Source organism: Amyelois transitella, chromosome W (assembly GCF_032362555.1).
Source record: "Amyelois transitella isolate CPQ chromosome W, ilAmyTran1.1, whole genome shotgun sequence".
In the NCBI taxonomy this organism is placed as follows: domain Eukaryota; kingdom Metazoa; phylum Arthropoda; class Insecta; order Lepidoptera; family Pyralidae; genus Amyelois; species Amyelois transitella.
In genome coordinates this window covers 3,435,499-3,462,927 of record NC_083536.1, presented here as the reverse complement: position 1 = coordinate 3,462,927, position 27,429 = coordinate 3,435,499, and the positions used below count along the sequence as shown (strand labels likewise).

The following is a 27,429-nucleotide window of genomic DNA, read 5'->3' as shown; positions in this document are numbered from 1 at the left end:
CAAGAGATGAAAATCATTTAAAATTATTTTTCTATCATGTTTATTCTCAATTCTTTTTACATTACTTAAAATACATATACGCGGTCCGGACCTATTCTTATCGTTTTTTATTTTATCTAATAATTTCTGCAAATTTTGGTATGAATTTTCTATAGTAATTCGTGAAAGCTACAAATCTTTTTACTTCGTCTGAATTTGTAGGAACTGGATAATTTTGTACTGCAGATATTTTTGCAGGATCCGGCATTATACCTTCATTAGAAATCACATGACCTAAATACAAAATTTCTTTTTTAAGAAAATCGCATTTTACTGGGTTCAATTTTAAATTGACCTGACGTAATCTTTCAAAAACATCTTGTAAATTTTTATTATGAATTGTTAAATTACGGCCAAAAACAATTAAGTCATCTAAATAAATTAGACATTTTTCATAATTTAGACCAGCCATTGCCAATGTAATCATTCTGGAAAATGAACTTGGGCTAGTTTTAAGTCCCATTGGCATACGTGTCATCTGATACTGTCCTGAATGGAAAGCTGTAAATTTTCTACTGTTTTCATCTAAATTAACATTATAGTATCCTTGATGCAAGTCTAAATGTGTGAAATAAATGCTACCTGACAACGAGTCCAGAATTTCAGTAATATCTGGTAGTGGGAATTTATCGTCTTCAATCTGATTATTCAATTTCCTATAATCTACGACAAGCCTCCATTTTTTGTCTCCTGTTGAATCTGATTTTTTAGGTACTAACAGTATTGGACTAGACCAATCGCTCTTGCTAGGTTCAATTATCCCTTCCTCTAACATTTTATCAATTTGGCGTTTAATTTCGTCCTTTTGAGAGTATGGCAAACGATATTGTTTTGAAAAGATTGGATTTGTATTAGGTTTGACAGAAATAGTATGTGTGTATACATCAGTAGTACTTAATTTATCACCAGGGAGGTAAAATATATCTGAATATTTAGCGCAAATGTTCTCAATAGTTTTTTGTTCCTCAATATTTAAATGTTGCAATTTCATTAATGAGAAAAGTTTTTTCACTCTATTTGAATCGGTCGTTGACTTTTCAAATTCACAAATATTATAGTTACTAACTTTATCAATTTTTGGATTTATTTCTGTGAGTTGAACATCATTTTCAGTAACATTAAGTATTCTAACAGGAATCAATCCATCTTTTGGTGAACATATGGAACTTGCTAAAAATATACCATGTTTTATTTCTTGAGATAATATGACACAATCTTCATTAATGTCCGTATGTATAAAATGTATTGACTCGCTTCTAGCTGGGATCTCAAAAATAACATTACATGTATTTATTAAAGGTAAAGTAATTTTCGAATTAATAAATAATGTCAAAGTATTTTTACTGAAGTCTAATTGAGCTTTGCATCTATTTAAAAAATCACGGCCTAAAATTCCACTTCCTTTAATTGGTAAATTTTGAAAAACAAAAAACTTATGATTGAATGTTTCATTATTAAAAGTTAATGGTAAAAATAAGTATCCTATTGCTTGTACACTTCCACCTAAACCGTTGATTGTTACATTCTCCTTATGGATTGGAATGTTACATTCTATAGCATGTTTATACGTACATGCCGATATTGATGCTCCAGAATCTACTAAAAAATATTTTTTGTTATAATTATTACATGATGATGAAAGTAAAGAAATATAACAATTACTATCACTGGCTAAAATAAATTTTTCACTATTCCTCACGAAAAAACTGATTCAAAGAAAGTTCTGACTCTTCAAATTTTTCGAAATTATTATTATCATTATCATGCATTAAATGAATATTACGATTATTACGCATCCCTTGATTTCCTCTAGTTGAATTAAAAAATTTACCTCTCTGCTGTGGACCTCCGCTACTTCCTCGCGTGTACTGACCTCGTGACCCTTGTCCTCGAGAAGCTAGATGAGCTGCTTGCTGTCCTCGAGCTCTTCCTCTATGTACAGGATAGCGGCAACGTCCTCCACGCCAGCTTCTATAATAATTTGAACCATTGTTGAAATATTTATTATGGTATGGTTTCTTGTACATACCCATGATTTCTCCAGATGTTGAAGGAATTGATACTTCTTCATCTTGGGCTGCCTGTACAGCATCTTTAAGTGAACTATAATTCCTGGCAGAAATAATCGTACTAAGTCGACGATTACGCAAGCCGTCAGCAAATTGCTTAACAGCCATTTTTTCATTAATAGGTTTTAATATTTTATAGCATTGATCATTCCCGTCAGCTTGCGTTATCGTTAAATCAACAAATAGTTCCGTTATTTCTTTACCATAGTCAGCAATTGACAAGTCATTTTGTCTAATTTTTTGTAATTTATTTTGTATTGCCGTTGCAGCTTTCTTACACAATAATACATTTCTCATATCAATAATTAACTCATTAACTGATTCATATTTTGATTTTAATTTTAACTTAGCTTCAGGAGAAAGCCTACTTTTTAATACGAAATTAATTAAATTTTGTTTACATGTATCTTCTTTCAATAAAGTATTATAATATTCAATGTTATCAATCAACTGTTTTGTATTCGACTCCTCATTTGTCATAATAGGTAAAAGATTTAACGCCGTTTTTAAATCAAAAGAATTCATGTTGAACGATGACTTCGGCTTATCACTATTACACAACACTAAAATATTTTCATGTAACTCTAAAAATCGACTACAATAATTTTTGATTAATATAATATCATCCGAACTATAATATTTTCTCTTAAGTTTTTCTTCAAAACCTATCAGCCACGTCTCATATTTCTCATAGATTGCATTAATCTCATTTAATTTGTTTACTAACACTTTTTCCGTTCTTCGACTGGCTCCTAATTTAATTAAATATACTCTAATTTTCTTTAATTCCTCATACAATGATATAATAGTTTCCATTAGTCACTTACCACCATAACGTAGAGTAAAATATTCTTGTACCTGTGCACATAAAGAACATAACACATTAAAAAATAAATAAAAATAGACTTTAAAATATAATCGCGATTACAATTAACACTATCAAGTCCAAAGTTCAGTCACAGTGCATCATCCGTCCGTCCGTATATGGAAAGTCGCTGCATTCCTTACCGGTGACCTATATCTCGTACATAAAATTATTATTAGGATATTTGATTATATATTTAAGATACTTTTTTTTTTTTTTTTTTAAGTAGATTATTGTATTTTATTATTTTCACTTTTTTTTTTTTTTTAATATTTATTTTTATATAATAAATTTTCACTTTTGAAATATATTTATGCACTTTTATTTTTATTTATTTTTTACACCATTTCTTTTGAATAGATTTTTTGGGGTGGGTTAAGGTCTTCCAACTGTCGCCGGAAAAGTGATCTTCTTATAGTCGCCCGATTTATCTCCTTAACAATCCATTTTCTATGGCATTTTCTATATAGTCGATATATGAAGAACAGCACGCCACACAGTATAATTAACAGGATAACACACAGGATAATATTTGTGGTGCTCATATGAAAACGAATTTGTTCTGTAGTTGCTTTATTATCGCCAGCCGCAGCATTCTGGATGACCAGGGTTTCTTCTTTAGACTGTGGGGAGCCCATTATTTTTGTGAAATTTTTTATTCACGTGTACACTAGCGTTTAGTCCGAAACAAAGATAGAACTGGTACTTTTCCATTGTCCTTATTAACGATTACACGAGTAACGTCTCAAATTCGCGGCGCGGTGGAAGATTCCATAGGCAGGGTCGCCATATAAGGGTGTGACGTAGTCAGGTAAATGAAACGAGTGAATGCTCGAATAATACTACTATATTTGAAGGAATAACACAATTATATAGGTGGTACAAAGATTAACATAATAGAAGATTAAATAGGTACTTAGTCTAACCTCACAAACGGTTCTTTTTTATGGTACACGAAACTATTTTTGGTAAGTTTTTGTATTATTAAAACGGTATTTAGGTTCGTAAACTGTCCACTATCGTGGGAACAAACAGACACGCTGTCACGATAGGTACACAAAACAGTTTAGATACAAAACCTAAATAAATTATGCTGTTCGCGGAATATAACAGACACTTCTGTTGCGAAACTATGTCCAGCTTTTGAGTCTTCGTGACTACGTGACAAACGGCGTCTTGCCGTCGTAGAACACGTGAACAACAAACAACACACGCGAATCACTAAAAGAGCACACGGCCCACACGTTGGAGCGCCAATATAGCGGGGCGAGATCGAGAAGTAAAAGCCAACTACGGGATAACAACTTTACTTCGGTAACTTATAAAAAGAAATAACAAAACTCGCTCGCTAATAAGAAGTGCATACCGCACCGGTCCGCGCGTTGTTTAAAGACTGACTTGTTCAATGAGGCGCACGGGCGGTCCTCTGCGCGGGCGCTGGGAACGGCGTGGTATGGACGAGGGGGGCGGAGAGTGACGCGATGTCTCCCCGGAAAAGCCTACAATGTTGCCCGCTATATAATATTCAATATAGACTTAAAATATAAGCGGACACACATGTTATAATTTTTTACTATTCTATGTAATAGTATTAGAGAACACCTGCTATAGCTCAGAACTAAGACTAGTCATTTATCTGTTATAAGTTTTTGTATTTGCACTTCACTTTTTATGGGTATAACCGGGGAATTGCCTTCTTTTCTTAGATACGCTCTTCCGTACGCGGTCCAGCAGTACTTGTATGTTTTGGATTTGACGAGGTCGCGTGCCAAGAAATGCAGTCTAGCAGCTTTGGAAGTCAGCTGCTCCGAAACAAATATAGGAGTCTCTTCTTGGGAACGCAGCCCCACATGTTTGGCACATAGCTTTGTATTATGTTTTACATTATACGATTTACAGGACCAAAGAATATCATTTTTGATTAAAGTCGAGTTCATCTCAACTACGATGGGAGTGTTTGCGGTCGAATTCTTTTTTGCTCGTATTCTATAAATGTCACGAAATACAGACCTGTCTGCCTTGCAGCCCACGGAGTTTGATAAGTTCTCAACCATTTCTACCAAATCTTTTTTAGTTTCATTAGGTTTCCTCGGTACATTTTTTATTTCGATATTCGTTTTTCTATATTTTATCTTCTAATTTCTGAATACTATTTTGAAATTCTTCATTTTGCGCCGTAAGAAAAACAACAGAACTTCCTATCCATACATATAATAAAACTGTAACTGAACATTGTCTGTACATTGAAGATATTTAAGAAAAAATATTGTAAGGGGTCTTTTTAGGGTCAATAGAAGGCAAAACAATTTTTTTTTTAAATTTTTGTCTGTCTGCCTGTCTGTCTGTCTGTCCGTCTGTCTGTCCGTTTGTCTGTCTGTATGTTTGTACGCGCATCACGCAAAATCTACCGAACGGATCTGAACGAAATTCGGCACAGATATAGTTAGTAACCTGGATTAGAATATAGCCTACTTTTTATCCTGAAATTCTATCCCAAGGGGATGAAATAGGGGGTGCAAGTTTGTATGGAACTTCGTCATTTTTGAATGGATATAAAAAGCTATAAATAATTATCATATTTATTATGATTGAAAAAATAGCATTTTATTGATTAAATTAATTATGCTTTGTTTATTTATTTAGTTCCCGTGGTTTAGATATTTATTTTTTGCCCACCCGATACGAGATGGCGCCTCATGAGAATTTAAGACATAACACAATTGTAGCCGCTGGCAAAATTTTTAATTAATTATATAATTAAAACTTCTTTTATTCATTGATTCAGTTTCGCCAGCACTTACCGTTTCACCACATCTTTGAGAAGAATTTTTTTTTATGTGTTTAGGTAGTTTGACGCGCCCCGCATCGGCGACGGTTGCCATGCTCCTCAAGATTAGCAGGAATAACACACATGTAGTAACGCCAGTACTTACCATTTCACCATTGATTTAGTTCCCGTGGTTTAGATATTTATTTTTTGACAATCCGATACGAGATGACGCCACGAGAATTTAAGAAATAACGCGATTGTAGCCGCTGGCAAAATTAGATAGTACCGATGCTTGCAGCATCGGTACTTATTCGGTAGAGTTCCTTAATTCACTTTCGGCATCTGGACTGCCCGCGCATACAATTGCTCTAAAAGTAGACATTCCATTTTGTAATGGGACTGCCTTAAAGTGGTGTCGCTTCATAACATTATAATAGAAGCTAAAATTCTTACTGGTTGTGCAGCTGGTGAAATTGTTTTTATACCGCGCATTCCCCTCATTCCCAACAACTTTCCATTTCAAATTAAGCGTGTACAGTTTCCAATGGCTATATGTTTCGCGATGACAATTAACAAATCGCAAGATCAAACACTTGGAGCAGCCGGAGTCGACCTCAGGACGATTTGCTTCTCACACGGACAGCTCTACGTCGCTTGCTCGCGGGTCACCAGCTGTGACAGTTAATTTGTGATGTCTCCAATGGGCAAGACAGCAAATGTTGTATACAAAGAGATACTTTAACTTTCCATTATTATAATTTCCTTTTTTGTCTTTAGAATTCATTCGTTTTTTAACAGCTGCGCTTCCGAGTTTTGCTTTTGTAAGAAAAATAAACTATGTTCTATTCCAGGCATTATTCTTCCCGTGTACGTAAGTTTCATCAAAATCCATCCAATAGAATTTGCGTGATTGAATAGCATCCTCAAATCAAATCAAATCGTTTATTTTGTGAACATAGGTTATCACAGGTTGACATTTTATTGTGAAAATGTACACTATGTCCCGCCATTGGGCATACAAAATTAATATTTAAAATTAAATAATAAAAATTACATTGCCTCATATCAATTAACAAAAACAAAAAAATGTTCATGCATTTCTAATTTTCTTTTTTTTTTTTTTTTACGTCATTGTTAGTCAGATAGGTAGTAAATTATTCAAAATGTATATTAAATTAAATCAAATGAAATGTGCTTTGTTATAAATAATTAATTTACAATAATATACTTAATATATAAGGAATTCAGTTACTGAGTAGTATGCTTTTTCTATTAGCAAATTAAGTAACTTTTCCTTAAATGTTTTGACATGTTCAATATTTCTTATATCATTAGGCAGAGAGTTGTACAATTTAGGCGCCATCGCAAATACACTTTTATTCAAAAAAACAGTGTTACATTGCTTAAGGTAAAGTTTGCCACGACGGCGACCACTATTCACTTGTTCAAACAAGTGAATGTTGTGTTTTACAAACATGACAACTTCATAAATATACAGTGACGGTAGCGTTAATATTTTTAATTCTTGGAAATGTGGTTTGCAAGTTTCACGCTGTTTTAGTTTGCATATGGCTCGTAGGCATTTCTTTTGAGCTACAAATGCTTCGTGCCAGTTTGTCGCATTACCCCAAAATATGATTCCATATCGCAATGTGGAAGCAACATAACCATTATAAGCTGTCAGAAGAGCTGCTTTATTGGCAACTTTGTGCAACATATACAGAGCATATGAAAATTGATGCAGCTTTTTGGTAATTAATTCAATTTGAGTTTTCCATGTCAAGTTATCATCAATCATTAGTCCTAAAAATCGAGTTACATTAGTTTCTTGTAAAATATTTCCATTAAAATTAATATTTAATGTCATAGTATTCTTTGGCCGTATTTTAAAATTCATTATAGTAGTTTTATTTAAATTTATCTTTAGATTATTTCTATTTAACCAATCAATTATTAAAATTAGACTATCATTAATATCATTTCGAATGTCATTTATTGTACCGTTATTATAAACTACAGTGCTATCGTCTGCAAATAAAGACATTTGATGAGTAATGGCTTGAGGAAAGTCATTAATATAAATTAGGAAAAGCAAAGGAGCAAGAACTCCGCCCTGTGGAACGCCATATTGTGCGGTTACATAGCCTGAGGAGTACGTTTTTTCGGTTTTTGATCTTATATCAATTCTTGAAATTTGAGTCAATTGTTTTCTGTCCTTTAGATAAGATTTGATTAAATTTAATATATTTCCTCTAACTCCATAAGCAAAAAGTTTTTTAAGCAGCACGTCATGGTCTACATGATCGAACGCTTTGGTCATATCCATGAACATTGATACCGCTGGTTTCCCATTGTCCAAGTTATGATAAATTTTATTGAGAAAATTGAAAACTGCAATATTAATGTTTTTGCATTTTCGAAATCCCATTTGCTCTTCACAAAAGATGTTATTCTTTTCAAAATATTCATATAGGCAGTCATATATAACCTTTTCGAAGATTTTAGAAAAAATAGATAACAATGCTATCGGTCTGTAGTTACTTACATTGGTATTATCATCTTTTTTAAATAATGGTTTAATGATAGATATCTTTAATTTTTCTGGAAAGATTCCACTTACAATGCATTTATTCATAATGTCACTTAAAACGGGAGCTATGGTAGGTGCCATTTCTTTTAATATACGTGTCTGAATCTCATCATATCCAGTACTATTCGTATTTTTAAGATTCATTATAACTTTGACTAAGTCATCTGGTATAGTAGGCTGCATGAAAACAGATTTACTGGATTTAGAGTTGTAGATTGATTTATTACATTTCCATTTCGATACATTTCCTTGGGCTAATGTTGCATAGTAATTATTAAAATGATCCGCTATTAATTTTGCATTAATTGTGTATTTCTTATTTATATGTATTCCTTTTATATAGTTTCTAGGTATATTAGCTTTCATTGAATTAATAACCTTCCAAGTTGCCTTTGACTTATTACGATTTGTATTTATATAATGACTGTTTTGGGCTTTTTGAGTTAATTTAATAATTTGTTTATATCTTTCGTTGTATTGTTTAAACTTAATCTTCGTTGTTTTATTTGGTTTTAATCTATATTTCCAAAGAATTTCACGCCTCTTTTTACTACATAGCTTAATGCCTCGTGTAATCCACCTCGGTTTGACTTCTGTGGATACTTTACATCTAATTGTTGGGAAACATAAATTATAAAAAAGTGTAAAAAGATTATAAAAACTGTCAAAACTCTCATTTGCATCATTTGAGTTAAACGATTCAGAAAAACTTAAAGATTTTAAATAATTTTTGAAGAGACTTATATTATCTTGACTATAATCACGTTTAAATGTATACCAGTATTTTAAAGTACAAGATTTTTTTACTGGACAAGTCATTAATTGGGCTGTGTGATCTGAAACACCCAGCTCAATTATTTCAAATTTGCATCCACATATGCTATACAGAATATTGTCGATACATGTCCCACTTTTAGGTCTGGTGGGTTTTTTTATTGCAATTTTAAGATTAAATTCGTTGCTTAGACGCTGAAAGTTCAATGAAGTAGGAGAATCTTGAAGAATATTTATATTGAAATCACCGCAAATGATTACTTTTTTGCTATTATTATAGCCAAACAATTGCAGTAACTTGTAAAGTCTTTCAAAAAACCCTCCAACATTGCTTTGAATTGGTGATCTGTACAAACATATTACAATAATTTTGTGATCTATCAACTCTACCGCGCAACATTCAAAAGTATTGGGTTCACAGAATTTATTCACTATATCTAGCTGTTTGTAATTTATGTTGTTATGAATCAATATACACGACCCGCCATGTCTATTATTTCTAGCATAAAATGAGCCTAGATTAAAATTGGGTATATTAAGGAACTCCACATCACAAGGCATCATGTTGTGTTCTGTAAAACATAAAATATTTATTTGATTCCCATTGCTATGAAAATTGTCCAAACATTCAGCAATAAAATCTGATTTACTTATTAATCCGTCAATATTTTGATGTAATAAATTTATTGTATTATACACGAAAAAGATCCTGAGATTGATATGACATGGTTTTTTGGTTCGGTGTCGACTGTGAAACATTTGTAGATACAGATGTCAAAGTGATGTCTGGCGAACCGGACTTGTTTGTTGTTTCAATATGTTGAATTAATAATTTTAGATTTTCCATAATATTTCCAATTCCATTTCTCTTTATTTTTCCTGTAGAAGTCGAGAACATATCCAATGTCAAGTTTTCATTCGAGTCAAATATCCATGCATATTTATTTCTATATGCATCTAGGGTCAAAAGTGAGTTAAAGTTCTCTACTCTACAATTATATATAATTGCCCCACATATGTAGGTAGGTAATGTCACAATTATATTTGTATGTTTAATGTCTCTGAGGATTTCACCTATGTAAAATACTAAATTTGCATATTGCTGAGATGTCTTAAAATCATTTTCTCCTATCATAATAATGCAATAATCTTTGTTAGTGAAACCTTCAAGTTTCTTATTTATTCCTGAAAGTAGATCACTTATTCTAGCACCATTCTTAATATAGTGACAAAATGAAAAAGTTTTATTGAACTCTGTTTCCTCAAGTATTTGAATTATATCATTGCTATTTTTGCTACTTATAATACAAAGTTTATTTTTGTTTAATTTTGTATTTGATTTCGTTTTGCGCAATGGTGTTCTTGTAGGTTTTTCTCGCGGTGGATCTGATAATATTTCATATTCGTCTCTCATATCTAATTTCGCATTCTTCAAGTCGGTATTAGTGAAGTTCAAACGGGTTCTGTTTCTTTTCCGCTTTGAATTTGGAGTCTTTGGTATATATTGATGAGATCCGAAGCTGTTTGTCAGCTCATTAATTTTTTCCTCTTGAGTTTTTACTATGACTGATAAATTATTATTTTCTTTTGATAATCTGCATATTTCATTGTCTGCGTTCTTTAATTGAGTTTGCAATTGTTGTACTGTATACTTCAATTCTTCTATTTCATTAGGATTTGAAGTTAACTCAGTAGGGGTTGTTGACCTAAGGTCTGACATTGTGGAAGTAAATGAGTCGTTGTCATGTGACTGATTTAGAACATTAGTATTATTGGTAGTTCGTTTCCTAACGGTGACATGTTCTGCAGACATTATTGTATGTTATTTAACTTCTCAATAAAATTAAATTTCAACTTAATATTTAAGTAACGCCCTCTATACATTTATGAGAGTGTGAAGTTAGTTCGCAAATAGGTGAAATAGCAGCATTATCCTGGTTACTTTTTTGTAGTAATGATTTTACTTAATATCAGCAGATGGCGCTAGTTATGCTGCTCTTGCGCAGCACTGCATCGTTGCTTGTTGCTTTGTGTTAGTTATAACTTGTTAGCAGGTATATCAAATGTTGCGAACAGCTGATGAGTCACTCGTTATGTTGACATTACTTATCGTGTTTTAAATTTATAACTGATTTTAAAATGTTATTTGGTGTTTATGGCTGATATGCACTATTACTTTCTAGTTTTTATTGTATAAGCAGTTACACAGTCTTCAAAATTAACCAAGTTTATGAAAAGTTTGTTCACCAGGGTTTTAAATCACTTGTTTTACATTTGAGTTTTTAACATTGAATATCACTTCTTATCCACTATAGTATTGTTATAATTTCACTTGTACTGCTGATTTGGGTACTAATTAGTAGGTTTTTCACTAAGTCCTTGTTCACAACATGTTTCGCCAATTTTATTTTAAATATTTTATCACGGAGCCAATGTTTACCGTGGCGTGCCCTCTCTCAAACAAGCACTCACGTAGGTACATCAATTTTTTTGCATAATCTATACTAACATTATAAAGCTGAAGAGTTTGTTTGTTTGAACGCGCTAATCTTAGGAACTACTGATTCGAAATGAAAAATTATTTTTGCGTTGAATATACCATTTATCGAGGAAGGCTTTAGGCTATATAACATCACGCTGCAACTTTAACGAGAAAACAAAAAATGGACTATGTGAAAAAAAACGGGGAAAATTATTCATCCTTGAGGGCTTCAATGATGCTCAAAATAACAATTCGACGCGGACGAAGTCGCGGGCACAGCTAGTCCATACATCCATACATATAATAAAACTGTAACTGAACATTGTCTGTACATTGAAGATATTTAAGAAAAAATATTGTAAGGGGTCTTTTTAGGGTTAATAGAAGCCAAAACAATTTTTTTTTAATTTTTGTCTGTCTGTCTGTCCGTCTGTCTGTCTGTATGTTTGTACGCGCATCACGCAAAATCTACCGAACGGATCTGAACGAAATTCGGCACAGATATAGTTAGTAACCTGGATTAGAATATAGGCTACTTTTTATCCTGAAATTCTATCCCAAGGGGATGAAATACGGGGTGCAAGTTTGTATGGAACTTCGTCATTTTTGAATCGATATAAAAAGCTATAAATAATTAATTATCATATTTATTATGATTGAAAAAATAGCATTTTATTGATTAAATTAATTATGCTTTGTTTATTTATTTAGTTCCCGTGGTTTAGATATTTATTATTTGCCCACCCGATACGAGATGGCGCCTCATGAGAATTTAAGACATAACACAATTGTAGCCGCTGGCAAAATTATTAATCCATACATCCATATTCCATATCCATACATCCATACATATAATAAAACTGTAACTGAACATTATCTGTACATTAAAGATATTTAAGAAAAAATATTGTAAGGGGTCTTTTTAGGGTCAATAGAAGCCAAAACAATTTTTTTTGAATTTTTGTCTGTCTGTCTGTCTGTCCGTCTGTCTGTCTTTATGTTTGTACGCGCATCACGCAAAATCTACCGAACGGATCTGAACGAAATTCGACACAGATATAGTTAGTAACCTGGATTAGAATATAGGCTACTTTTTATCCTGAAACTAGCTTTCGCCCGCGACTCCGTCCGCGCGGATGTCGGTCTTTTTCTAAATAAACCACCATGCAGCGGCCAGGATGCAGCACCTTAAAGCAGCTATAGAATGCACAGAGGTGCGGCCCCGGTTTCACGAGCACGAAGTATGACCCCGTTGGTTTCCCCGCTATTATGCCATTACGTGCAATGCACTTCAATCCTGGTTATTATTATGTTTTTTCCCCGTTTTAGTTAACATTAATATTAACTACTATTCACGCTACTCTATGAGTGATTTCCTTTTATTTTTTTTTTGAGAAAGCGATGTTTCTCAAGGCGCCGCGCCGGAGGCATTCCGCACAATACGATAGTGATGCATATGTGGTTTCTTCGGAGGTCGAAAACACTTGATGGCTTATTAATGGAGCCATAGAATACATAAAATTTAAACTAGTGATTGAAGAAAAATACGGCCGCATATTGACCGCTCCGCTCACAATTAATAAAAATAGTAAAAGTGCGTGTTTTGATTCCTAAAACAAGAAGAAGAGGCCCCTGGCCAGGGCCCAAGAAGTCAACAAACAAGAATTTAAGGATCGTGTTGTGCGTTTCACATTCTCGCTTCCCGCTTATTCTTCCTTTCGGATTTTCAATCTACACTTTAAACCAAAAATTCAGTGACCTCAATAATTGTTTTACCGCTACCCTAACAGTCACTAGATTACTTCGCTCTGCGGAGCTTTGATGACTGGCTCTTCATAGCAAGATCTGACGATCAATGTATTGTATAAATTTTTTTTATATTTTTTTTATTTTTTGGGACAAATTACACTGATTGAGTTAGCCTCGAAGTAATTCGAGACTTGTGTTACGAGACATTAACTCAACGATACTATATTTTATAATAAATACTTATATAGATAAACATTCGAATTCGGGATTTGAACCCGGGACCTCCGGTGTCACAGACAAGCGTACTACCGCTGCGTCTGTGGCGGCCGTCGTATATCGTCGATATTCATCATCCTAAAACACATCTCCTTCTTCTTCGTCCTCTTCGTCCGTGACTTGCTTGCTGAGTGGTCGTGTCGCTAATTATCCTTTTAATACTATTTATATAGTGCAAGCAACTAACAGTGTTACATACGTTTGTAATAAGTGCGCTTTTTCGATACATCATCATCGAAAAAATAATAAAACTTTCCATTGTGCGCGGTTAAAAAAACTGTCCGCGGCAAATAAATGCGAGCGCGGGGCCCTCACCTCACCCCCGCGGGAAGAAACGGTTGCTATTTTTTATCTTTCTCTAACTCCGTGTGAAGGCGCCCCACCTATGAGTCCCACCACCGCTGCAGCTACTACGACGCTTCAATACATCAAGTTTTAAGAGTTTAGTGCTATGAACATCTACGAGATTCGTCATCGCCGTGTCGTAGCTTTGAATCTAGTGAGTGCTACGATCTTACTTATGTACGACAGCATAAGTTACGTAGCACGCCTGCTAAGCTACGACTATCATCTTTTGTTTATTATAATAGTCCTATCTCTGACTCGGACTCATACCATTGTTGGATTTAACATGGATGGTTATTTTTTTTTTTTTTTATTAAGTACTAGCTGTGCCCGCGACTTCGTCCGCGTGGAATTGTTATTTTGAGCATCATTGAAGCCCTCAAGGATGAATAATTTTCCCCGTTTTTTTCACATAGTCCATTTTTTGTTTTCTCGTTAAAGTTGCAGCGTGATGTTATATAGCCTAAAGCCTTCCTCGATAAATGGTATATTCAACGCAAAAATAATTTTTCATTTCGAATCAGTAGTTCCTAAGATTAGCGCGTTCAAACAAACAAACTCTTCAGCTTTATAATGTTAGTATAGATTATGCAAAAAAATTGATGTACCTACGTGAGTGCTTGTTTGAGGATGCTATTCAATCACGCAAATTCTATTGGATGGATTTTGATGAAACTTACGTACACGGGAAGAATAATGCCTGGAATAGAACATAGTTTATTTTTCTTACAAAAGCAAAGCTCGGAAGCGCAGCTGTTAAAAAACGAATAAATTCTAAAGACAAAAAAAGGAAATTATAATAATGGAAAGTTAAAGTACCTATCTCTTTGTTTACAACATTTGCTGTCTTGCCCATTGGAGACATCACAAATTAACTATCACAGCTGGTGACCCGCGAGCAAGCGACGTAGAGCTGTCCGTGTGAGAAGCAAATCGTCCTGAGGTCGACTCCGGCTGCTCCAAGTGTTTGACCTTGCGATTTGTTAATTGTCATCGCGAAACATATAGCCATTGGAAACTGTACACGCTTAATTTGAAATGGAAAGTTGTTGGGAATGAGGGGAATGCGCGGTATAAAAACAATTTCACCAGTTGCACAACCAGTAAGAATTTTAGCTTCTATTATAATGTTATGAAGCGACACCACTTTAAGGCAGTCCCATTACAAAATGGAATGTCTTCTTTTAGAGCAATTGTATGCGCGGGCAGTCCAGATGCCGAAAGTGAATTAAGGAACTCTACCGAATAAGTACGAATAAGAATAAGTACCGATGCTTGCAGCATCGGTACTTATTCTTAAATCTCGTGGCGCCCTCTCGTATCGGATGGTCAAAAAATAAATATCTAAACCACGGGAACTAAATAAATAAACAAAGCATAATTAATTTAATCAATAAAATGCTATTTTTTCAATCATAATAAATATGATAATTAATTATTTATAGCTTTTTATATCCATTCAAAAATGACGAAGTTCCCTACAAACTTGCACCCCCTATTTGAGAATATGCGGTATTGTTATTAAAACCATTCTGAGTTTTAACTAAAGCTATTCTCACAGTATCGTCTGCACCTGGATAAGTCTTTTCTATGATTCCCATTGGACATCGTAATGGAAGAACATAGTCTTCATGTATCAACACTACAGTACCAATTTTAACATTCGTTACATCCTTATATATTCGTTATATCCTTACCATAACTGACGAACTTGTGAATTATAGATAGATAAAACTCTTTATTGCACCATAAGAATAAAACATACAAAACAACACAAAGCAGATATAGATGGTACAACGGCGGACTTATCGCTAAAGCAATCTCTTCCAGTCAACCTTTGGGTAGAAGGAAATCAAACAGGAGATTGGCTTTACCCCGATTGACTGTACTTGCTGCCCTTGCATTTACTGACAAGGTGGGCAATACAGATTTAGGTCTTGTTTGGACATCGGACGAACACGGTCGTGTCCAGCACAATAGACTGCAACATCTGTTGGCCACTTGCAGTGCCGGTTGCAATTAGGCTACTTTGGCGGGAAATTACAAACCTTATAATATTATATAAAGGTTTGCATAAACTGTATTGCGAAGTGTTGTGTTGTGATGTGTGAGATTAGCTGATTATACGTGCGTTCGTGTGGCAGAAAACCTGGTGAGATCTTTCCTTTTTTAAATTGGCTTTTGTCGTACTAAGCAGCCAAAAACAAGCGTCAGATGTTAACAATTTTCTATAACTGCATAAAGCCAAAACTAATATCACCACTTGATGTCGCTTAAGTACCTAATTCTATTCAAGGACGTATAAGAAATATTTTTTCTATACGTAAGTATATGCTTCTATTTTCTATCTTGAAGACACTTAACGGGTATATTTATTACTAAGACTAACTAGGTTGTTTAAAAACAATTCTGTATGTCCAATTCCCTGATACCGTTACCACGTGAGCTTTCATAAACCTAAAATCTACATATTAAAAATCATAACTAAATCCAAACAATACTAAAATACAAGGCCGCTTGGGCAGTTGGTCAAATAGAAAGTTCTCCTATCACATTCCAGCTACCTGCTCCACAATGCCAAGGGACGAAAAATTCACATCTGGCAAAAACAATAGAAGCTGGGATCATTACAAAAAATCGGCTCTTAGACCGTTCACTACATTGTGTTTTGTTTTTCAGATTGCACAAGATTAATTATACTAATGCATTTATATTTCCAGACAACTTTCCTTCCACAGATCTTACCAACCCTTAAAGAACACCATTATATAAAATAAAACCAACAACGCACACACAACATCATCATCGATTGTAAAATAATAAAATTAATCTGGACCATCTGCTGCATGGAACCTTTATATAAATTCAAACGAACGTTCGCCCCGTAGCGAATAGAAACATGACATACCTACCATACATAGTATATAATATTGAATATGATGATAAAACAAATGAAATAGAGAACAAATATTCAGAAAAACAAAAAAAATAAAGGCGTATCAAAATGGTTAGGTAGAATCCTAGCAAAACGCGACAGTAAACACAAAAAGGCAGATCGCGTCAATCTCACTAATAACCTCAGATTATAATAATACAAACACAATGCAATAGAAAAGAACCACGTCACAAAAATACGGCCTCCGTTGCCGAGCTGGAGCTAGAAGACATAACTAACTCTCATAATATTGTATATTAGTATTGGAAGCCATGCCGCAAGCTCACGCAGCAAGTAAAAGTAGGACGAGCTGAAGAAAATCAACACATCAAAATCAATGCTGGAATCTGGAGGAAATACGACATGAATCAAAATTGAGTGCTGAAAAAAAAATTTAGGAAAAATGGAGTATTGAAATCAGTGCTAAGAACTGGAGAAGTCAGATTGGAATCAACGCTATAATCTATGATCTGGAGGAAATACTGAAAACCGATGTATTTGAACGAATGCTGCGAACTTCAGAAAACAAGACTTATTAAATCAATGCCGCGAATTTAAGAAAACACGACGTATTGGAATCAAGGCTGTGAATTCGAGAAATATTAATGCTACGAACTGATAGAGGTATTGGAGTTAATGCTGCGAACCTGAGGGTACACAACGTATTGGTATCAAGACTACGAATTCGAGAAAAATGATGTATTGGAACTAATGCTGTAAACTGATAGAGGTCATATTGGAATCAATGCTGCGAACCTGAGGACATACAAGGTATTGGTATCAAGACTACGAATTCGAGAAAAATGAGGTACTGGAACGTATGTTGTAAACTGATAGAAGTCATATTGGAATCAATGCTGCGAACGTGAGGAAACATGATGTATTAGAATTAATGCTGCGAACTGATAGAGGTCTTATTGTAATCAATGCTGCGAACCTGAGGACATACAACGTATTGGTATCAAGACTACGAATTCGAGAAAAATTATGTACTGGAACGTATGTTGTAAACTGATAGAGGTCATATTGGAATCAATGGTGCGAACGTGAGGAAACATGATATATTAGAATTAATGCTGCGAACAGATAGAGGTCATATTGGAATCAATGGTGCGAACGTGAGGAAACATGATGTATTAGAATTAATGCTGCGAACTGATAGAGGTCATATTGGAATCAATGCTGCGAACCTGAGGACACATGACTTATTGGAATTAATGCTGCGAACTGATAAAGGTCATATTGGAATCAATGCTGCGAATCTGAGAAAACGCAACGTAGGTATGGAAATCAAAAGATTGAATCCGAGGAAACACGATATATTGGAATCAATGCAGCGAACTGATGGAATTTATATTGGAAGCAATTCGGCAAATCTGAGGAAGGAGTGACGTCACGGATTCGCGTGCGAGTGGATACCTCTGCAATTAGTGCTGTCTGTAAAAATAGTAAATAGTCTCTCTTCTTTGCATTATTACGTTCATACGTTAGTTCTGTGTGCTAAGCTGTAGTGTGAGTGTGCGCAGCCGTATTCCTGCCCTATAAAGTGTGTTAGTGTGAGCAGTCTAGATTGCGGCAACTTATTGCACTAACAATTTATCGGAGGGTAACTTTTACATGGGTGAATAATTAAAACAATTTCAAGGGTTATCTTATTGGATAATTAACAAAAGGAGCAAACAGTGGATGCATTATTCACTAAATTCTCATAAGTTAAAATTATACACGGTACATATACGGGACTCGCCAAACCAATAACGCCATCTATTGAGACCCTGAAGCATTACAATTATAAACCGTGTGGTTCCCGGCACTATTACAAAAAAGAATAGGACCACTCCATCTCTTTCCCATGGATGTCGTAAAAGGCGACTAAGGGATAGGCTTATAAACTTAGGATTCCTCTTTTAGGCGATGGGCTAGCAACCTGTCACTATTTGAATCTCGGTTCTATCATTAAGCCAAATAGCTGAACGTGGCCATTCAGTCTTTTCAAGACTGTTGGCTCTGTCTACCCCGCAAGGGATATAGACGTGATCATATGTATGTATGTATGTATGTATAAACATGAAGATTTGTGATAATTTAATGAATTTTGCAATGGCTAAGTGTGGATCTTGTGGCAAATTTCTATCCGCTACGGGTACTATGGAATGTACACAATGCCCTCGCGTGTACCACAAGGGATGCGTTGCGATACCAGAGGCAAATACACCCAAAGAATGGGTGTGCCCGGAATGTAAAAAGAAGCAGCGGAAGGGGGATAATAGCTCTACGCCTGTAAAGGGTGTTTGCGGGAGCCTGGAGATTGGACTGGATGCCTGAATTGCTGGTCCGAGCTTACCACTTCCTTCCGTGTCTCTCACTCCTACAGCTGATTTGGAGTCGCACAGCTTGCGGCTAGAATTGAAGAGGTTCATGGGGGAAATAGGAGAGATGCGCAGGGATATGGAGGGGATAAAGGAGATCAAAACCTACGTGTCCGGTATATATGACACCTTAAATTTTAACCTTTCGCGGCTCAACGATAGGTTGGATAGTTTTGATCGGCGGTTGGGGGCCCTTGAGGGAAGGGTGGATGGAGCGGGGAGTGAGAGGATCTCTGAGCTAGAAGGAACAGTTGCTCAACTGAAGTCTGATCTTAACGACCGCGATCAGGATGCCTTGCTCTCCGATCTTGACATCGGACAACTCCCTGAGGTGAAGGGTGAGAACATTTACCAGACGGTGACGGTCCTGGCTGCCAAACTCGGAATCACCCTGGAGGAGCGGGACGTCGTGTTCGCCGAGCGGATGGGGGCGGCGGTGCACGCGGGCGTGTCGCCGGCGGGCGGCGGCGGCGGCGAGAGGGCGCGCGGGCGGCGCGTATATAATATTCGTGTTTTCGATAATGATAACATTCTGAAAATAGGAACTCGAATTTTAAAGAAGACAGATGGTTTAAGAGAGTTACTATTTAAAAGGAAACCTGATCTAGAAAAAGTCAGAGAAGAGGACTTGCAAAATTATAAATTGTTACTAATTGATACTAATGCACATCGACGTAATTATGAGTCATCTAAACCTATAAACAGTAACAAAGGTTTTAAATACATTAATGTCATTAAGCCTTTATTTAAATTCTCAAAACATATGACTTCAAGTGTAGAAAGTCTCCCTCAAGGAAAAGGTATTCCACTTCTGAAAAAAGTAAAAAAATATACTGATTATGTTTATTGGGATGATCCCAACGAACTGGTAGAACGATTAAAATTGTTGTTAGGATCACGAGCGGCTGGCAATAGTGGTGTAGATAATGAAATTATTGCAGTCATAGAAGAATTACGAGAAGCTGGAATTATAAATATAGAACATCAAAGCTATCGCCACAGAAAATGAGCAGTATAATTCGAGATCTCTAATCATCAAGACAGCAATGAATGTAGATAAGTTCGGTCATCACGTCCATAAACGTTTGCGATTATTGGAATTTATCGACACTTTAAACGATACATTGGTGAAAACTGATGCTGGACACTATGATTTGAAAACATCTAAATTAAAAGGTCTTTCATCTCCAAATGAAGCCGATGAAGCAGTGAACAAAGCATACGTCGATAATATACTACAAGAGTTAAGAAAAGAAATAAGAGTGGTTAATGATAATATACAAGTACTAGCTTTTGCCCGCGGCTTCGCCTGCGTTAATTTCGCTTTCATAAAAAGATTGCTTAGATAAAGAGCCTTACATTGACATAAACAAATATTATGCAAAAAAAATAGATGTACCAACGTGAGTGCGTGTTTGAGGATGCTATTCAATCACGCAAATTCTACTGGATGGATTTTGATGAAACTTACGTACCCGGGAAGAATAATGCCTGGAATAGAACAAAGTTTATTTTTCCTACAAAAGCAAAGTCCCGGGGCGGAGGTGTTAAAAAACTAATAAATTCTAAAGACAAAAAAAGGAAATTATAATAATAGAGAGTTAAAGTATCTCTTTGTATACAACATTTGCTGTCTTGCCTATTGGAGACATCACAAATAAACTGTCACAGCTAGTGACCCGCGAGCAAGCGACGTAGAACTGTCCGTGTCAGAAGCGATTCGTCCTGAGGTCGACTCCGGCTGCTCCAAGCGTTTGACCTTGCGATTTGTTAATTGTCATCGCGAAACATATAGCCACTGGAAACTGTACACGCTTAAATTGAAATGGAAAGTTGTTGGGAATGAGGGGAATGCGCAGTATAAAAACAATCTCACCGGCTGCACAACCAGTAAGTATTTCAGCTTCTATAATATTGTTCTGAAGCGACATCACTTTAAGACGAATCCCATTACAAAGTTTCGGCCGGGTTAAGTTGCGTAGCAACATAATTGGAAAGCCTACTTTTAGTGCAATTGTATGCGCGGGCAGTCCAGATTCCGAAAGTGAATTAAGGAACTCTACCGGATAAGTTGTAGCATCGGTACTATCTAAAACTGTATTTATGGATTGATATACCACCTCGCTCCCATATTTTTTTTTCAAAATACTTAAATTAATAGCAGCTGCTTGCTCATTTTTGGGTGTTAGGATTGCTCGCTCGCATATCCAAGAATCCTCGTGATGAATTATTTGAGATAGGTTTGAGATATAAACGAAATGAATAAGTTCCTCCACCGAAGTAACTACTTGACAGAGGTTCTCTGGCAGAGTCACCAATCCGTTCGATTCAGGCAACGTACCATAACCGATTTTTAATAACACATCTGAGAATTCTTGCGCTCGAGGATTACCACCCATATTCTCCCATATTACGTGTTAGACTTAATTTCCTAACCTGAGGCCAGAGTATGGAACGTTTGAGACATGCGCTTACTTCATCAGCTCTGGTACCTCGGCTTATGACGGGTAGAGTCTGGTGGAAATCACCACAAAATAATACAGTGGTACCTCCCATAATGTGATTGTTTCGCCGGATATTTTTAAGCGTACGGTCGACTGCTTCCACTGCTTTTTTATGAGCCATGGTGCATTCGTCCCAAACGATTAGGCTACATTCTGCTAGTAAGTATTTTTGCTTTGTCGCTGTTCCGCGACACTGCACTGCACAAACTGGAGTCTCATTTATATCCAGGTCCAAAGGGATCTTGAACATAGTGTGCGCTGTTTTCCCTCTAGGTAATAAGGTGGCAGCTATCCCCGAAGACGCAACAGCTAACGCTATCTTTCCTTGCCTTCTGACCTCAGCCAGTAATAAGCGAGTCAAAAAGGTTTTGCCTGTACCACCAGGCGCGTCAAGGCAAATTGTTTCACCCTGCTCTTCGTTAACACTTCTCAATACGTTGTCAAACACAGACTTTTGCTCATCGGAAATCATCCCAATACAATTATTTACGATCTCAGCCATTGCAACAGCGTCATAACTTGTATCTGCTGAATATTTGCGACTCACTTGTGGATCGTCAGAGGTTTCCTGTGGTTCCGGAAGACCGTAGTGACTCAAATAATGGCCATCAATTGATAAGACAACACCTTGAAGCGAACAAAGGCAATAATTGATAACTCTTTCATCAGATACAGTTACATTATCTCCATAAGAATTTTTAATTAATTAAAAAATTTGCCAGCGGCTACAATCGTATTATTTCTTAAATTCTCATGAGGCGCCATCTCGTATCGGGTGGTCAAAAAATAAATATCTAAACCACGGGAACTAAATAAACAAAGCAAATTGAATTAAATAAATAAAATGCTATTTTTTTTTTATTTTTTTTAATCATTATCCATACATATAATAATTAATTATTTATAGCTTTTTATATCGATTCAAAAATGACGAAGTTCCATACAAACTTGCACCCCCTATTTCATCCCCTTGGGATAGAATTTCAGAATAAAAAGTAGCCTATATTCTAATCCAGGTTACTAACTATATCTGTGCCGAATTTCGTTCAGATCCGTTCGGTAGATTTTGCGTGACGCGCGTACAAACATACAGACAGACAGACGGACAGACAGACAGACAGACAGACAAAAATTCTAAAAAAAATTGTTTTGGCTTCTACTGACCCTAAAAAGACCCCTTATAAATTTTTTTCTTAAATATCTTCAATGTACAGACAAAGTTCAGTTACAGTTTTATTATATGTATGGATATTTAAAAAAATTGGAAAAAGCTACATCAGACCGTTTGTCAAAATCGTTTTATACAAAACAAGAAAGAGATAATTTAATTGAACTTAAATTGAACCAACACAATGAGCAAAAAAAAACATAGTGGATGAAATTCATAAAGCAGCAAGAAGAAATTTTCCTCGTCGATTTACAATTATAAAAGGAATAGACGACTTATTGCAAGCTGATCTTATGGATTTTCAGAAATATTCTTATTTTAACAAAGGATATAAATATGTTTTAGTTGTAATAGATACTTTTACAAAATATGTGTGGACATCCATACATATAATAAAACTGTAACTCAACTTTGTCTGTACATTGAAGATATTTAAGAAAAAAAATTATAAGGGGTCTTTTTAGGGTCAATAGAAGCCAAAACAATTTTTTTTAGAATTTTTGTCTGTCTGTCTGTCCGTCTGTCTGTCTGTATGTTTGTACGCGCATCACGCAAAACCTACCGAACGGATTTGAACGAAATTCGGCACAGATATAGCTATTAACCTGGATTAGAATATAGGCTACTTTTTATCCTGAAATTCTATCCCAAGGGGAAGAAATAGGGGGTGCAAGTTTGTATGGAACTTCGTCATTTTTGAATCGATATAAAGAGCTATAAATAATTAATTATCATATTTATAATGATGATGATGATTAAAAAAATAGTCCATACATATAATAAAACTGTAACTCAACTTTGTCTGTACATTGAAGATATTTAAGAAAAAAAATTATAAGGGGTCTTTTTAGGGTCAATAGAAGCCAAAACAATTTTTTTTAGAATTTTTGTCTGTCTGTCTGTCCGTCTGTCTGTCTGTATGTTTGTACGCGCATCACGCAAAACCTACCGAACGGATTTGAACGAAATTCGGCACAGATATAGCTATTAACCTGGATTAGAATATAGGCTACTTTTTATCCTGAAATTCTATCCCAAGAGGAAGAAATAGGGGGTGCAAGTTTGTATGGAACTTCGTCATTTTTGAATCGATATAAAGAGCTATAAATAATTAATTATCATATTTATAATGATGATGATGATTAAAAAATAGCATTTTATTGATTTAATTCATTATGCTTTGTTTTTTGATTAAGTTCCCGTGATTTAGATATTTATTTTTTTTTTCCCACCCGATACGAGATGGCGCCTCATGAGAATTTAAGAAATAACACGATTGTAGCCGCTGGCAAAATTTTCAATTTAATAGAAATTCTTTTTTTTATTGATTTAGTTTCGCCAGTACTTACCGTTTCACCACATCTTTGAGAAGATTTTTTTTTATGTAGGTAGTTTGACGCGCCCCGCATCGGCGACAATGCATCGCTCAAGATTAGCAGGAATAACACACAATGTAGTAACGCCATTACTTACCGTTTCACCATTGATTTAGTTCCCGTGGTTTAGATATTTATTTTTTGACTACCGGATACGAGATGGCGCCACATGAGAATTAAAAGTATTATTATAGTTTACAAAAAAAAGGGCAATTCGAGCTATCTACGGCTTAAAACAAATAGATTCACTTAGAGATTTTTTCAAAACCCTTAATATTTTAACATTGCCCTCACAATTACATTTTCGCTTCATAACAATATTATAGAAGCTAAAATTCTTACTGGTTGTGCAGCTGGTGAAATTATTTTTATACCACGCATTCCCCTCATTCCCAACAACTTTCCATTTCAATTTAAGCGTGTTCAGCTTCCAGTGGCTATATGTTTCGCGATGACAATTAACAAATTGCAAGGTCAAACGCTTGGAGCAGCCGGAGTCGACCTCAGGACGAATTGCTTCTCACACGGACAGCTCTACGTCGCTTTCCGCGGGTCACCAGCTGTGACAGTTTATTTGTGATGTCTCCAATGGGCAAGACAGCAAATGTTGTATACAAAGAGATACTTTAACTTTCCATTATTATAATTTCCTTTTTTTGCCTTTAGAATTTATATGTTTTTTAACAGCTGCGCCCCCGGGACTTTGCTTTTGTAAGAAAAATAAACTATGTTCTATTCTAGGCATTATTCTTCCCGTGTACGTAAGTTTCATCAAAATCCATCCAGTAGAATTTTCGTGATTGAATAGCATCCTCAAACACGCACTCACGTAGGTACATCAATTTTTTTGCATAATCTATACTAATATTATAAAGCTGAAGAAATTGTTTGTTTGTTTGAAGGCGCTAATCTCAGGAATTACTGGTTCGAATTTAAAAAATTATTTTTGTGTCTTATAGACCATTTATCGAGGAAGGCTTTAGGCTATTTATTATCACGCTGCAACTATTAGGAGCGAAGAAATAATGAAAAATGTGAAAAAAACGGGGAAAATTATTCCTCCTTGAGGGCTTCAAAGATGCACAAAATAACTATTCCACGCGGACGAAGTCGCGGGCACAGCTAGTATGGCATAAATCTTCATGCACCTTTTTTATAAGTTTTTTACTAAATTCTTCTGAGAGGATAATCTTTTCATTTTTCTTTATTTTCTTATAATAGATTTTATTTTTGTGTATTAGATTTTGTTTCTTTTTTTTATACTTTCATTTTTTTCTTGGTCTTCCACTATATCTTATATACATACATACATACATACATAAACTCACGCCTCTTTCCCGGAGGGGTAGGCAGAGACTACCTCTTTCCACTTGCCACGATCCCTGCATACTTCCTTTGCTTCATCCACATTCATAACTCTCTTCATGCAAGCTCGGCGGTTTCGGGCACTTTTGACCTGACCCTTCACCAGGACGTCCTTAATTTGATCAAGATATGTTCGTCTAGGTCTTCCCACCCCGACCTTTCCCTCCACACTCTCCTTGTATATCTGCTTAGTCAACCTGTTTTCATTCATCCTCTCCACATGACCGAACCATCTCAACATACCCTTTTCTATTCCTGTAACTACATCTTCTTTCACATCACAACATTCCCTTATCACGCTGTTCCTTATCGGGTCACTCAATTTCACACCCAACATACTCCTTAACGCTCTCATTTCCACTGCATTTATTCTGCTTTCGTGCTTCTTTTGCCATACCCAACTTTCACTCCCATACATTAATGTCGGGACCAACACGCCCCTGTGCACAGCCAGTCGAGCCTTTTTGGATAGTTACTGACTGCTCATAAAGGCATGCAAAGCTCCATTCACCATGTTCCCCGCGTTCACTCTCCTTTCAATATCACTATCACACTTGCCATCTGATGTAAACTTTGATCCTAGATATACAAACTCTTTCACTTGCTCAACTTTTTCTCCTCCAATCAAAATATTACATGCTGTCATTTCTTTCTCCATTTCAAAAACCAGTGTTTTAGTTTTACTTACGTTCACTTTCATTCCTTTCTCTTTTAAAGCTTCATGCATACAGTTTACCATCTCCTGTAACTCCTCCGCTGATGACGCCAGTATAACCTGATCGTCGGCATAGAGCAGACATTTGACGAGTAATTCATTCATCCTTAATCCACTTTCAGACTCTTTCAAATCTGTCAAACAACTATCCATAAATAGGTTGAACAGCCACGGTGACGCAACACATCCCTGCCTAACACCTTTCTCAATCTTAAACCACTCAGTGTGCGCTCCGTTTATCCTGACACAAGCACTCGAATCCTCATATAAGGATTTCAGTGCTCGTATCAAGAGACTGCTCACCCCATGCATAGAAAGTGCTGACCACAATTCATTCCTCTCAACTCTGTCATAGGCCTTTTCCAAATCCACGAATGTGCAATAGACTTTTTGACTCTTGGCCAAAAACTTTTCGGCTATGCACCGCAAAGAAAAGACCTGATCAGTACATCCCATTCCCTTTCGAAATCCCGCTTGAGCATCCTATATTTTGTCATCAGTTTCATTCCTGACTCTATTAATCAATACCTTAGCATACAATTTGCCGACGACGCTAAGCAGGCTTATACCACGATAATTTTTGCAGTCCAGTTGTGACCCTTTTCCTTTGTAAAGTGGCACAATAACAGCCTTACACCAATCTTTTGGTACTCGGCCGCTCCTCCAACACAAATTGAAAAGGCAGTACAACTGTCTAGCTACGACGCCTTTTCCTGCTTTAAGCATCTCGATCGACACTCTATCATACCCGGCAGCCTTACCCGCTTTCATACTCTTAAGTGCTTCCACAATTTCAAACATTTCAATTTCGCCTTCCATCTCATTCTCTTTTTCTTCGCTATAGCAGAACTCTTTCTTATTTTCTTCCTTTTTTTCAAATAAACTCTCAAAATAGTCCTTCCATATCTTTAGTCAGCTCTCTGGTTATAGTTTTTCCTCGGGCTGACCTTACGGATTTCCAGAATACTTTCAGATTTGACTGAAAGTCTTCTGATAGCCTTTTATCAAAATCCTCTTTATACTCTTCTTTCTTTCTAA

At 35.6% G+C, this 27,429-nt stretch overlaps 1 protein-coding gene across 1 annotated transcript; it reads right to left on the bottom strand.

The window, feature by feature from the left end:
* Positions 1-150: 150 nt before the first annotated feature.
* LOC132904289 (uncharacterized) lies at positions 151-3,170 on the bottom strand. The gene has a single exon (XM_060954221.1). It carries the CDS (start codon positions 2,922-2,924, stop codon positions 1,728-1,730), a length of 1,197 nt encoding a protein of 398 aa, XP_060810204.1. The 5' UTR covers positions 2,925-3,170; the 3' UTR covers positions 151-1,727.
* Between the last annotated feature and the right edge of the window lie 24,259 nt (positions 3,171-27,429).

Coding starts and splice junctions, on each gene's coding strand:
- LOC132904289 (XM_060954221.1), bottom strand. CDS start 2,924: ATGGAAACTATTATATCATTGTATGAGGAATTAAAGAAAATTAGAGTA.